The sequence below is a fragment of the Phyllostomus hastatus genome, unplaced genomic scaffold (genome assembly GCF_019186645.2).
Source record: "Phyllostomus hastatus isolate PE091 unplaced genomic scaffold, TTU_PhHast_1.1 phas_contig_150, whole genome shotgun sequence".
Classification (NCBI taxonomy): Eukaryota; Metazoa; Chordata; class Mammalia; order Chiroptera; family Phyllostomidae; genus Phyllostomus; species Phyllostomus hastatus.
Window position 1 is genome coordinate 21,393,720 of NW_025333611.1, and position 12,710 is coordinate 21,406,429.

Consider the following 12,710-nt stretch of genomic DNA (forward strand, 5'->3'; position numbering starts at 1 on the left):
AGTAGGTATCTCCCGAATTCTTTTTCGTTCTTTAGTTGGCCCTGTCCGGGCAGCTGTAGGGTGATTTCAGTGCCCCCTCTGCTGTACTCATTCTAGCAGCGCACTGAGTGAGACAGCTCAATGGGTGAACAAAAGTTAGACAGCAGCGACCTCTAGTGGCTCACCTAAGCATTAGATTATTTGGTTAAGGTTACAGTGAAAAAAGTTTGAATAAACTAAGGGTTTTATATTATTTTGAAATATCTATTATAGACTGTTGATACTTTTCTTGCCTTTTAATGACCATTGTTCTAACCTAGAGAGTGGGACATGCTCTTTTAGTTAAAAGGGAGGTTAGCTGACTTAAAAACAAGATACTAAAGAGATGACTATTATTAATGTAATGGGAAGAATTTCTAAAGCCTTGGGAAAGACTGCAGAAAGACACTGATTATCATTTACACTGTTTTAGTGTTAAGAAAACTTGCTGGGAGGGACTTCCAGCCAAGATGGAGGCATAGGTAGACACACTGTGCTTCCTTGCACAACCAAAATAAGGACAGCAACAACTTAGAAACAAGATAACAAGCAGAACTGACAGAAAATTGAACTGTATGGAAGTCGGACAACCAAGGAGTTAAAATAGACACATTCATCCAGACTGGTAGGAGGGGCGGAGTTGGGCAGCCGGGCGGAGAGGGGTTGCAGCACAAAAAGTGGTTGCACTGGGTGTGCAAAGCACCCCGGTACGCAAGACCGCAGTGGGTGGCCCCTGGGCATGCAGGCAGCTGCTGGCAGACCCCAGGTGCGGGGTGGCAACCAGCAGACACAGCAAGGCGAGGATTGTGAAGCAAGGCCCTGCACGCAAGGCAACTGGCTGACCCCGCGGTCCCAGGGTCCCAGCGCTGGGAAAGAGAGCCTCGGGGAACTGATTGAAAACACCTGTTAGGGATTGAGGCGCAGGGAGAGACTCCCAGTCTCACAGGAGAGATTGTTGGAGAGACCCACGGGGTCCTAGAATGTGCACAAGCCCACCCCCAAAGGAATTAACACCAAGAAGGCCCAGTTTGCTTGGGGGAAGCGGCAGAAGTGACTGAAATCCGGCAGAGTGGACCAAGTGCCATTGTTCACTCTTGGACTCTGCCCCCACATATAGCATCACAACCCAGTGGCTGGGTTGCCCACCCTGGTGAACACCTAAGGCTCTGCCCCTCATACATAAGAGGCGCGACAAGACACACACACAAAAAAAGGCCCAAATGGAAGAACAGATCAAAGCTCCACAGCAAATACAACTAAGTGACAAAGAGGTAGCCAGCCTACCAGATGCACAGTTCAAAACACTGGTAATCAGGATGCTCACAGAATTGGTTGAATTTGGTCACAAATTAGATGAAAAAATGAAGGCTATGCTAAGTGAAATAAAGGAAAATGTACAGGGAACCAATAGGGATGGGAAGGAAACTGGAACTTGGATCAATGGAGTGGACCAGAAGGAAGAAACATCTAACCAGAAAACAATGAAGAAACAAGAATTCAAAAACAAGAGGAGAGGCTTAGGAACCTGCAGGACATCTTGAAACGTTCCAACATCCAAATTATAGGGGTACCAGAAGGGGAAGAGGAAGAGCAACAAGTGGAAAACTTATTTGAACAAATAATAAAGGAAAACGTCCCCATTCTGGCAAAGGAGATAGACTTCCAGGAAGTCCAGGAAGCTTAGAGTCCCAAAGAAGTTGGACCCAAGGAGGAACATGCCAAGGCACATCATAATTACATTAACCAAGGTAAAAATGAAGGAGAGAATCCTAGAAGCAGGAAGAGATAAAGAGACAGTTACCTACAAAGGAGTGCCCATAAGACTATCAGCTGATTTCTCAAAAGAGACCTTGCAGGCAAGAAGGGGCTGGAAAGAAGTATTCCAAGTAATGAAAGGCAAGGACCTACATCCAAGATTACTCTATCCAGCAAAGATTCCATTTAGAATGGAAGGGCATATAAAGTGTTTCTCAGATAAGGTCAAGTTAAAGGAGTTCATCACCAAGCCCTTATTATATGAAATGTTAAAGGGATTTATCTAAGAAAAAGAAGATAGAAAACATGTATAGTAAAATGACAGCAAACTCACAATTATTAACAACCATACCTAAAACAAAAACTAAGCAAACAACTAGAACAGGAACAGAACCACAGAAATGGAGATCACAAGGAGGGTTAGCAACAGGGGAGTAGGAGGAGGATAGAAGGGGAAAAGGTACAGAGAATAAGCAGCATAGATGGTAGGTAGAAAATAGACAGGGGGAGGGCAAGAATAGTATGGGAAATGTAGAAGCTAAAGAACTTATGGCACATGGACATGAAATAAAGGGGGGAATGTGGGTGGGAGAGGGTGTGCAGGGTGGAGGGGAATGGAGGGAAATGGGACAACTGTAATAACATAGTCAATAATATATATATATTTTTTTAAAGAAAACTTGCTGGTATCCTTGCATTTCTATAGACATTAAGGAGGAGGAGGCAGCCTGGGGTGGGGCGGTGGATCAGCCGCTGGGACTTGTCCTGTCGTCCTTAACCAAGTCTGGACCACTGGTGAGCTGTCCCTCTGGGCTTCCGTTACTCTCCTGTAAAGGAGGGGGTCGGACTAGACAAAGGGCCCTCACCCCTCATCCAGACCACGCTTATATACTTGTCGTGCAGCACATACCAAGGGGGTTAGGCTCTGAGAAATGTCCTTGGGTGATTGGGGTGCTGTGCAAACAGCAGGGTGCACTTACACACACCCACATGCTACAGCTACTGTAGCTGTACGAACTGTACTTTTACAGGAGGGGCCGCCCCGCAGGTCTGTGGACACCAGCAAACACGGATTGTTTTGTGCTCGTTTCAGCCTATCAGCAACCAGTGTTGTGATTGGACTCACTTGTGGTTCCGATTGCAAGGTGGCCCTCAGCAACGACCCCCAGGCAAACTTGGAGAGGTTTATTGCAGACCTGGAAATGACCCACGACACTGGAGGCCACACAGGAAGCTTGAGGGAAGGGAGATCACGGGCCTGAGGTTCTGCTTTAATTGGGGTTCAGGCAGGAGCTCAGGGTCTCCAGGGTTCATTCTTTGTGAATTTAAACCTGGAGAGGAGACTATAAAACGTGGGAAGGCAAGACTCAAGCAGCCCAAATGGCCAGTCAGTGGCCAACCAAGGCCACTGAGAGAAAGGAGCCTCAGAGCGGGACGCAGCCGGGCTCCTTCACCTGGGGCCGCGGCCGCCCAGGTTCAGCCACCTTTGAGACGGGCCTTGCAGCCCAAGCTTCGTCAGTTATGGAAACGGCAAGAACCACCTGCCAGGGCTCCCACCACGCTGACGTGCCGGGCTGAGATTCCACCAGATGGCCGTGACATCACCAGGGGACAGGGATGTTTTCGCTCCATTATAATCTGGTGGGAACACCATCGTCCCTGCGGTTTGTCGTCAACCGAAACGTCACCACAGGGCACATGACTGTTTGAAAAGACTGGAAGGTTTCCCCCAGACCTTCAGTGAAGCAACTGTTGAGGTCACTCAGCTAGCACATGGCAAAGCAGGTGCTGCTTTAAAAGTTTTTTTTTTGTCTTAACCTGATATTCTAAAAACTGCAGAGATCTCTGCCATGTCAGGTTAACCTCCCTCCTCGAGAAAGGACAGAGGCCATCTCCCGACGACCAGTCTGGGAAATGCTGTTCTGTGCCCTCTCCGTCCTGTGGTTCCCTGAGCTGGAAACCTTGCAGCCACGGAACTAAAAAAGAGCAACACGGGAAAGGGAGTTACACCGGAACCTCAGACGCCACTCCACCCGCTCCCTTCGTGTGTAATTTGCAGTTCTTCTTTAAAAAGAGGGATTCACGTCCACGGCAAGAAAAAAGTTTTTAATAAACTTTTATTTTTATTTTTATATTCAAGATAAAGCATATACACAATTGAATGTGGAAATAAATAACTAGAAATGCTTTGCAAACTTTTCCATTTCCCTCTCAAAACTCAGTTTTTTAAACTCATGAATATCTTTTTATTTGATTTTAAGAAATATGGCCACTGTAATACCAAGAGGAAAAAGCCCCACAATATTGTACAGACACAGGCGGCCCCTCTGGCCACGGGGTGCAGCTCTTTCACTAGAAACACGAAGAAAGCACACAGGACACAGAGACTCTCCAACGGGTTTACTCAAACCGCTTCGCTCGAGAAGGAAAAGGCACAGATTTAAGGGGATGACAGTGATTATTAAGAATATAGTAAATGGGGGCTCAGCCAAAAAGTGACATTTATGAACTAAGTCAAAAAATGAACTCTTTCCAATGATCTGCCTTCATTAAAATGAATTTTTAAATTAAACGATATAAACATATGATATAAAGCTGGTACTTAGGAAATGTCTTTGTATAGTTCCTCTATGTACAAATCTTCGTATATACGGCTCCAAGGTTCCTTACGCATTTCCTGTGCACCACCCGAGCCGCGGCCCGGCCCCCGCGGAGGCCTCCCTGGTGGGGAGGGCCAGCCCAGAACGCTGGGGAGCGGGAGGGCCCGTCAGATGTAGTCGTCCTCGACCGGCTCGCCGTTGACGTCGCAGTAGTGGATGAAAATGGCCACGACTCGCTGGAACACACCCTTCTTCATCTGCCGCATCTCGGAAATTTCTTCTCCTATTGTTTCCATGCAGATGTCCGCAGACAGCTGCCCTTTCCTTCGAGGAGCATAGATGGTGCCTTGGGAATCAGAAAGAAAAGGGGAAGCATGTGTGATTATCAGACTCCTTTGGAAAGCCGCTCGATGGAGCTGGTCCACGAGACGTGCCTGGACACAGGGATGCGAAGGCACCGGTGTGTGTGCACAGACCACGGAGCGGGCGCCTCGGCCTGGCCGCACGGCCACGGCTGACGTCCCGGGCAGCACACGTGAGTGGGCAGAGGCCCAGGGCGGAAACCCACCCGAGAGGTTCAGTAAGTCGTGGCTGTACATGGAACTTATAAAATCCATTTACTCATAAAATGGTTTTGAAAACATCCTGTAAGGAGACAAGGGTGCCGACAACGACATGCACAACTTTCTTCAAACTCCCTCCAAATTCCTGCATCTAAATCGTAAGTTCCTCCGTGCTACCCAACAAGAAGCTGCTCATAAGTAGCAAAAGGACAGTTAGTGTAACTGGAACAAATTTGAAATAATATAACTGACAATAAGGAGTAACAAAATTATAAACTGGAAATAAAAACATCAAGGTAGGAAATCCGTCTGAAGGAACCCTTCCCACCAGCCTTCAGAGACCCCTGGTAAGTCAACAATTATCTCTTGTACAAATTTGGAGGTATTTTTTGTTGGAGGAGAACCAAACATCAACAAAAAGCAAATAAAAACGTTTACATGGGAAGTGATTTACAAGCTGCGCTGCCCCTAACTCTCAAACAAGCTGATGTGTCTAACACAGTAGGATCGGCTCAAACCAGAGAACACAAATCGGGTTGCAATTACTTTCTTCGTCGTCTTCAAAATCGTATCTGGCGAAGCTGTTGGGTTCTGCTGCCCGGAGTGATCTCAACCAAGGGAAGTCGGAAATCAGGGAGTACGGGGCACCGTCCACCACACCTGCAAGGAGACGTCAACAGTGCTACTGCGGACGCAGTAACCGGGCTGGACATGCAGTGTTTCGTAAGCAGAATGTAAAATGTACTCTCGCCCCTCTTGGCTGAAAAAGCATCATCGGACCAGGACACGTGAATTCCAGTTCCCATTCTGCCACTATCTGGTCAGACTCTGCTTTCATGAAGCCTCAGCATGGTTTTTCCCTCCCTCCGTGTATCTAAAATAAAGAGGCTGAGACAGGTGCCCCCAAGGCACTCCCGGCTCTCAAACTAGAGCAAGTTCCAATTGCCTTCCCCTCTGTTTCAACGCTGCTTGGATTACCTTGGGGCCAGGAAAGACTCAGTTGTTAGCTGGTCCCTGCTACCTGCAGATGGTCAAAGCACCCATAGCTGGACCAACTGTCAGGCTCCCACTCCTGTCTTCCAAGCACGTGCCTCTCCATCTAGTTAGGTGACAGCTCTTTGGCTCTCCAACCAGTCTGGGACGGCTCACCTTCTAAAGTGTAGATGTCTCTGCCCCAGGGGTACCTGGGGTACTTCTTCAGGTCGTCTTCAGTTCGCGTGGCTTCAGGGAAGAATTCATACTTAATGAGCTCTCTGGAGGCAGCACAAAAAAATCACATAAAAATTACAAAACTGGAAATTATGTTAAGGTGTGGGGTAGGAAGAAACTGTCAACTGTGCTAGGCCTAGATGCTAATGAACATCTCAAATTAAATAATAAATACCCAACGGAAGACTCAATCTAGAGAATACATATCTAGTCAGGTCAAAATCACTTTCTTCAATATCTTCAAAATCATTTCAGGTAAAAAAACAAAGCCACTCTCTAATCAAATGTCTTGGTGTATAAGGTGCTTAACATAATGCTTATATAATGGATGCCTTAAAAGTCCCATTGTATGAGGATGTAAAACACCAGTATTAAGATTTTTAACTTGCTCTCTTTTCTATGCCCTGAGGCTAAAGAAGGGAAGTCAGCTGTACAGGTATAGTTCCTGCTCCTGGAATTTTTCTTTACATTTGAAAACAAAAGCTGCAAATACATGTAGGCTTTCTAGTTTTAGGCTCTCACTCCCTCAGTTTTTCACACGTTGTATCTCATGGGTCTCAGTGCCGAAAACGCCCAGATGAGATCATCGAAAACAGAGAACAGGATTTGCTCCCAGGGGCCCGCGCGGAAGGGCCTCTGGGGGCCGCAGGTGACTTACTGATTGATGTTGGCTATGGTGTCCATCCAGCTGCGGATGCGCACCTTGTTCCGCACGTTGGGAGGGTTGCTGAACTCGTGGATGATGCAGATGTGGTAGGGGTAGGGGCCACTGAACAGCTTCTGCTCCAGCGTCAGCGTGTCCACCTACAGAACACAGCACAGAGAGCTTTGGACCAAAAAAACAGGGCACCTTAGAAATCTACCTCTTAGAGCTTGGACAATGTCTCCAGGGGCCCTACGTTTTGAAACTTATGGCTGATTTGAAAATCAAATGTCCCATTCAGCCCTGAACACAGCTTACCAGGCTGGCGGCGAGGCTGAGCAAATTCGTCTGTCCGGCGAGCTCAGCGATTTACCTTTCACTGTTGTGTAAATGCCCCTTGAACCAAGAGTCTGTCCTCACAGGGTTCAGAGCTGACTGCACTACAGAACCACAGGCCCTGTTCAAGCTGACCTCGGCCCGCCCCAGCTCCTCGCCCACCCCGCTGGCCTTCATTCCCCTTGCTCTCTCCTCAGGCACTGCCCTCCTCCTCATCTCTACTTAGGGAGCCCCTCCGGCCGCCCAGTGGCATTCACGCCCACCCCCTCCGGGAAAGGCAAACTCCCCGCGGGAAGGAGGATGCCACCTGAGTCTTTTCAGCCCAGCACGTTGTAGACACTCGACAGTCTGTTCAAACAGAGATAGTTTGATAGTTCAACTCCCTTCAGGAATTAAGTGCAGAGTCTTACATATAGCGTTTATTCTATATTTTTTGTTGCTTTATTGAGAAATAAGTCATATCCATCCCTGTATAAAGTAAAGGCACACAGCAAGCTGGTCTGGTTTAGGAATACTGTGCAGTGTTCAGCTAACATCCATAATCTCGTATAGGCACAATAAAATGTTTCCTCTTCACAGTAATGAAAATGGTAACAGTGACAGCAGCTATCATAGGGTTGCTTACTGCATGCCAGTCGCTGCTCCGCACTTCACACATGAACTTAACCGCCAGGTTTTCATTCTTCTGATTTTACTGATGAAGAAACTAAGACAGAAGCTAAATCACGAGCTATAGGGCAGTGAACCAGACCTGAATCGGGCAGTGAAACCAGCCTGTTCTCTTACTACAGCCAACTTGAGTGAGGATGAAAATGCATAGAATAATCACGACCCTCCCATGTAACTTCCTTTTAAAGCCCATCGAAATCTAGCAGAGAAGCCTGACGGAGGACTGGCAAGACCGCCCAGCCTGGTTAGGAGAACTCTGTGGAATCTAAAGAAGCATGACTGTGGGGTGAGCAAGTGAGTAAATGCCAAGCCCCAAAGGCGAGGACTAAGAGGAAGTATCCCTGCAGGTCAGGTGTCCCGAGCGAGGGGCTGGGTGCGGTACCTGCTGCATCGGGCGTAGGTATATGATGCGGTTCCTCTCAGGAGGCATGCGGAGTATCTGGTCTAGCACCTGATCCATGTTCAGTTTCTTGCATTGTGCGTAATCAAATCGGTTCACGATTGGTGCGTTTTCAACTTTTAAATGTTTCAGAACCCTGCACCTGGTAGCTAGAAAGTGAAAACAATGGTAAGTGGCACAAAAAATCTGTGCAAATAACAGAGCAATGCCCGGCCTATCTAGAGTCGTCCTTGGAGGACTGGCCCGATGTGTTCAGCATGAAACACTACAATGTAATAAATATCTCACACATCATGTACTGTCATAAAGTACAACAGCTAGTTAAGTAATTTGAAAAGGGGACTCTGTTCTGTTCAAAAGGAGGGGGTCACCCACATGCTAGAGGGATGGTCAGGTATCTTCTCTCATCTAAGATTTCACTGGCAAGGAATCCAAGTCCCACAGAATGACTTGCCTAAACATAGGAATTGTTCAGGAAATGTTTACTGAAAAGAATGAATGGTGGTAGCAATTAAAGTCTACAGTTTATGGTGATGGTCAAATACACCTGGAATAATTCACATATATTTTTTTGCATTCACCCACAGAAAACGAGCAGAGCTGATTTTAATTCCTACACTGGGTATAAAAGCAGAACCTTCAAAGACCCAGAAACACATGCCACCATTGGTCCACAGGTGGACAGTCCAATGTGGCAGCCACCAGCCGTCTGCAGCTATGATGTGCAGTTAACTACAATGAACAAAGCAGTTCCTCAGGCACTAGCCACAGGTCAAGTGCTCGACAGTCACGTGTGGCCGCTGGCTGCCGTGCCAGATAGTGCAGGTGTAAAATAGTATACCAAGTCCAAAAAAAATTTTTTTTCTTCTCAAATTTCAATCTGATTTTATTTTTGTCATAGATTATAACCTGGTCCAACTCAACAGTGAGAATCAGATGGAAGATACTATAAAACCGTAAGGCCGGTATGTCCGATCTTTTTAACGCATTAAGGGAGTCTTCTGTAACGCCTCTGACCCAGATAGCATCGTCTTGCGCACTCCGGCCCTGGAGCTAGCCTGATGTTCGAACGGGGGAAGTCCAGTCTCCGGCCTTTCCGACTCATCTCTCCTGCGACAGGGCAGGAGAAAGGAGGCAGGAAAGGAGGAAAGGCAGAGACAGGGCTACCCGGGGATAGGGGTTCAATGGTTCTCGGCTATAAAACCAGACATGGTGAAGGCCATTCCAAACTCATTTGGTCATCTCACCCGACATAACTTAGCTGTCTTCTAGTGACTGAGTTACTTATCTAAGTCCCCTGTCCTGTGAGCTAAACAATGTGGTTTAAGGACAAAAGGCTGAGCCTGAGGTCATGGGATCCACCATTAGGTCACGGAAGATACAAAGAGAGCCACCCAGTCAAGCGCCGAGGTGAAAATTCTCCGAGCAATCATCACAGAGAAAGGGATGACCTCTGGGGGCAGAGCTAAAAGCCCTTGTTTGCAGCCTTAAGCTAGGCTGGGTTCCCTGCCGTCATGATCTTCTGAGCTTTCAAAGGGCCCCTGCCCTGTTTTAGGAGGAAACTACCATGGGCAATTATTATTTATTAGATGTGTTAAGACCTCATTGGTTGGAATGCACCTCTTAAGGTATTACTTAGTGGGCCTAGGGCTCCCCACATAGGTCTGGTGTTTTCTAGAATTCAAGAGAGAGGTTATATGTTTAAATCTCAGTTTTATTTCTCCTTTCTGGGATTCTCCTAGTTTACAGAAAAATTTTTGGTAACAATTTGTCGTGTTTTGTTTACTACCAGTGTTACAGAAGAAGTGCAAGAAAAGAAAGCCCCTAATTATTTTCTGCAATACTAATATAATACAACTTAACACTTATTAGGCTTTTATTAGAGGTCAGACCCTCTACTGTGTGGATGGATGTATGTGTATACACACACACACACACCAATCACAGCATTTAACCTTCATGCATGCTTTATAAGGTAAGCATCTTCGGCACACTTTATAGATTGAAAAAAACTAAATGCCAAGACTATATATAACTGTCCGAAGGCAAGACACGAGTCAGATCCTCATTTTACATGGATAGGTATCAATGATGTAATTATGAGTGAAAAGAGAAAAAGAAACAGATCATGTACAGGACATACTATGAATTTAAACATTTTACATTCACTAGTAATGCCCTAGTGTTTCAGAGGCAAACGTGTACGAGCAAACACATGAAAGATGGACTGGAAGGACACGCATTAAACACACAAGTATAGGTGGTGGACGATGAAGGGCCTGGCAACGAGGGACAGATGGGGCCACTGGACTGACGGTCACATGCCACAACTGAGGTTGTGATTAAGCATGTCAACCAGAGCCGGAGCAGTTAAGCACTTAAGGCCCAGTCACCGCTCCCCCCGAAAACAGTCACAAACACACATCCAGCCTCTCACAGTGAGCCCACAGCAGAGGCAGGATTCAAGCTGAGGCCTATCTGGTTTGGTCAGGTCAGGCGGCAAACACCACTTAGAGGGACTGAAGGAGAGGCTATTTTAAAGGATGAACCAAGCAAATCTCTGTCACAAATACTACTAATTATCTGAGAACTACAGAGCAGGACAGAATTAGAAATAATCCCACACAGTGATTCCTTTGAAAAATAGCACAGTAATGCAGTGCGTGTGAGCCCTTAATTCTTTACACATGCTCACGACGCCGTGCCTGACACAGGCCTGGGTACGCACCATGGATGAACATCATCTTGGGGCAGTCTTTTAGCACCAGGTCTGTGATTCCGCAGTTGGTCATGGTGACACCCACCAGGTTTTTGGACTTTAACACAAGGACCTATGAGGAGAGAAATTTTAAAGTTAGAGGTCTCCTTCTGTACTTTCTTTGGAACACTTAAATGTTTTCACTGGCATAAGTGAGAAATTGCTGCGACCGAGTTCTTTTGTTTAGAGCAAGGAAAGCGGACAATCGTGGAAACCCTGGTTCCTTTCCATTACTCAGGCCCTTGGCTGCACTGAAAGGTGAGGGCTTTTTCTTCACCTGCACATGGTCATCCTCAATCACAGGGTCACTGGTACTGGTGGACTTATCTGCTGTCCGCTTCCGCTTCACAGAATGACGAGGCTTTGTTTTAGCAACCTCTAGAAAAAGCAAGAGGAACATGCAAATTTCAGCCTTGCTTTCTTCCCTTGAAGATAGCACATTCAATTGTGTGTATATAAACTCCATCAAGGCAGCTCTCAAATCTACAACGTGGTCCCCAGTGGAAGAGTCAGACTGCTATTTCCAACCGACTGCTTCAAAACCAGATGACCCTCCATGGTCGCAAACACAGTAGCCCCTTCTCACCCCTGAGCCATTCCAACCATCTACGTAACATTCCCACCTCTAGTCACCCCAGCCATCTAAAAGATCATTGGTGGATTAAACTCACCAGTGTCCTGCCAACAACTTTAAATTTTCAGCTACTGCTTAATAAATGCATTTCAATGCCTGAGCTTTGGAGCCATGCTTCAGCCCACCGTCAGTTTCATCCATCCTACATCCTAGGCAGCCCCCACTGCCCATGCCTCTGACGCCACTGATCATTCTAGTTCCTTCTGCTCAGAACAACTTTCCTGAGTCCACTTTGGGAAACACTACCCATCCCTGAAAACACCATCTCAAAAGTCACCTTTTCTGACAAATCACCTGGATTCCCAAACATTAATAGGGTTCTGTAATTCCCTGTACACTTCTTTTATTGTTCCATTTAAACTAAAAAGCTCCTTGAGGGCAACAACACCATCTTAATTTTTGTATCCATGCCAGCTACTAATGATCTAAAATGAATATTTATTGAATGAATTGCACTCAGCATTCACTGAATGAATGAATGAATGCAAGCATCATAGACACATAAATGATATAATAATAGCAAATGTTTACTGAGCACTTACTGTGTGTCAGGCACTTTTCTAAGGGTTTCACTAGTACTAAAATAATTTAATCCTTTTAGCAGCCCTTTGAGATAGATTTATTATTCTCCTTATTTTACAAATTAGGGGAGTAAGATGTCGGAAGTTGGCAAAGGTAAATAAAACTAGTGGAACTGGCTGCCAAACCCAGGCAATCTGGTGGCTGTCACTGTGCTAGAGAATCTGCAGTCTTTCACCTGCCAAACCCTAGTTAGCATGCCCTAACTCATGTGCCAACAGTGCTCTAAAACACTACAGTTTAATTATTAAAGCTAGTATGACTTTATATGCAAGTTCTAAATTCATCTCTACAACTTAACAAGCATGTATATGTTCTAAGACAAGACAGTAAAAGTCAGTCCTCACTTTTGATAGTCATTCTGCAGCGGACACTCCATGAGGAAAGACTGAGCTTGGTGAGTAAAATCCTCCCACCACACTGCTCTTTCACATACCACGACTAGATAACAACATCCCACTGGGTAATTATCTGACTTTACACATGACAGATTACTAAGACAGACAGGGAAATAAGATGCAAATATTGCAAATTCCCAAAGGCGTG

The 12,710-nt window shown here is 46.1% G+C and overlaps 1 protein-coding gene across 4 annotated transcripts in view; it reads right to left on the bottom strand.

Annotated features, from left to right (window-relative positions):
- Positions 1-3,872: 3,872 nt before the first annotated feature.
- Positions 3,873-12,710, bottom strand: part of FBXO38 (F-box protein 38) — a 46,419-nt gene continuing 37,581 nt past the window's right edge. For all 4 annotated transcript variants that reach the window (XM_045826059.1, XM_045826050.1, XM_045826040.1 and 1 more), the window contains 7 exons: positions 11,229-11,329; positions 10,922-11,024; positions 8,176-8,342; positions 6,804-6,949; positions 6,086-6,189; positions 5,483-5,596; positions 3,873-4,719 (listed from right to left, as the gene is read on the bottom strand). In XM_045826059.1, coding sequence (XP_045682015.1) covers positions 4,541-4,719; positions 5,483-5,596; positions 6,086-6,189; positions 6,804-6,949; positions 8,176-8,342; positions 10,922-11,024; positions 11,229-11,329 — 914 coding nt within the window. In that variant the 3' untranslated portion in view covers positions 3,873-4,540. The remainder of the gene's footprint in view (positions 4,720-5,482; positions 5,597-6,085; positions 6,190-6,803; positions 6,950-8,175; positions 8,343-10,921; positions 11,025-11,228; positions 11,330-12,710) is intronic.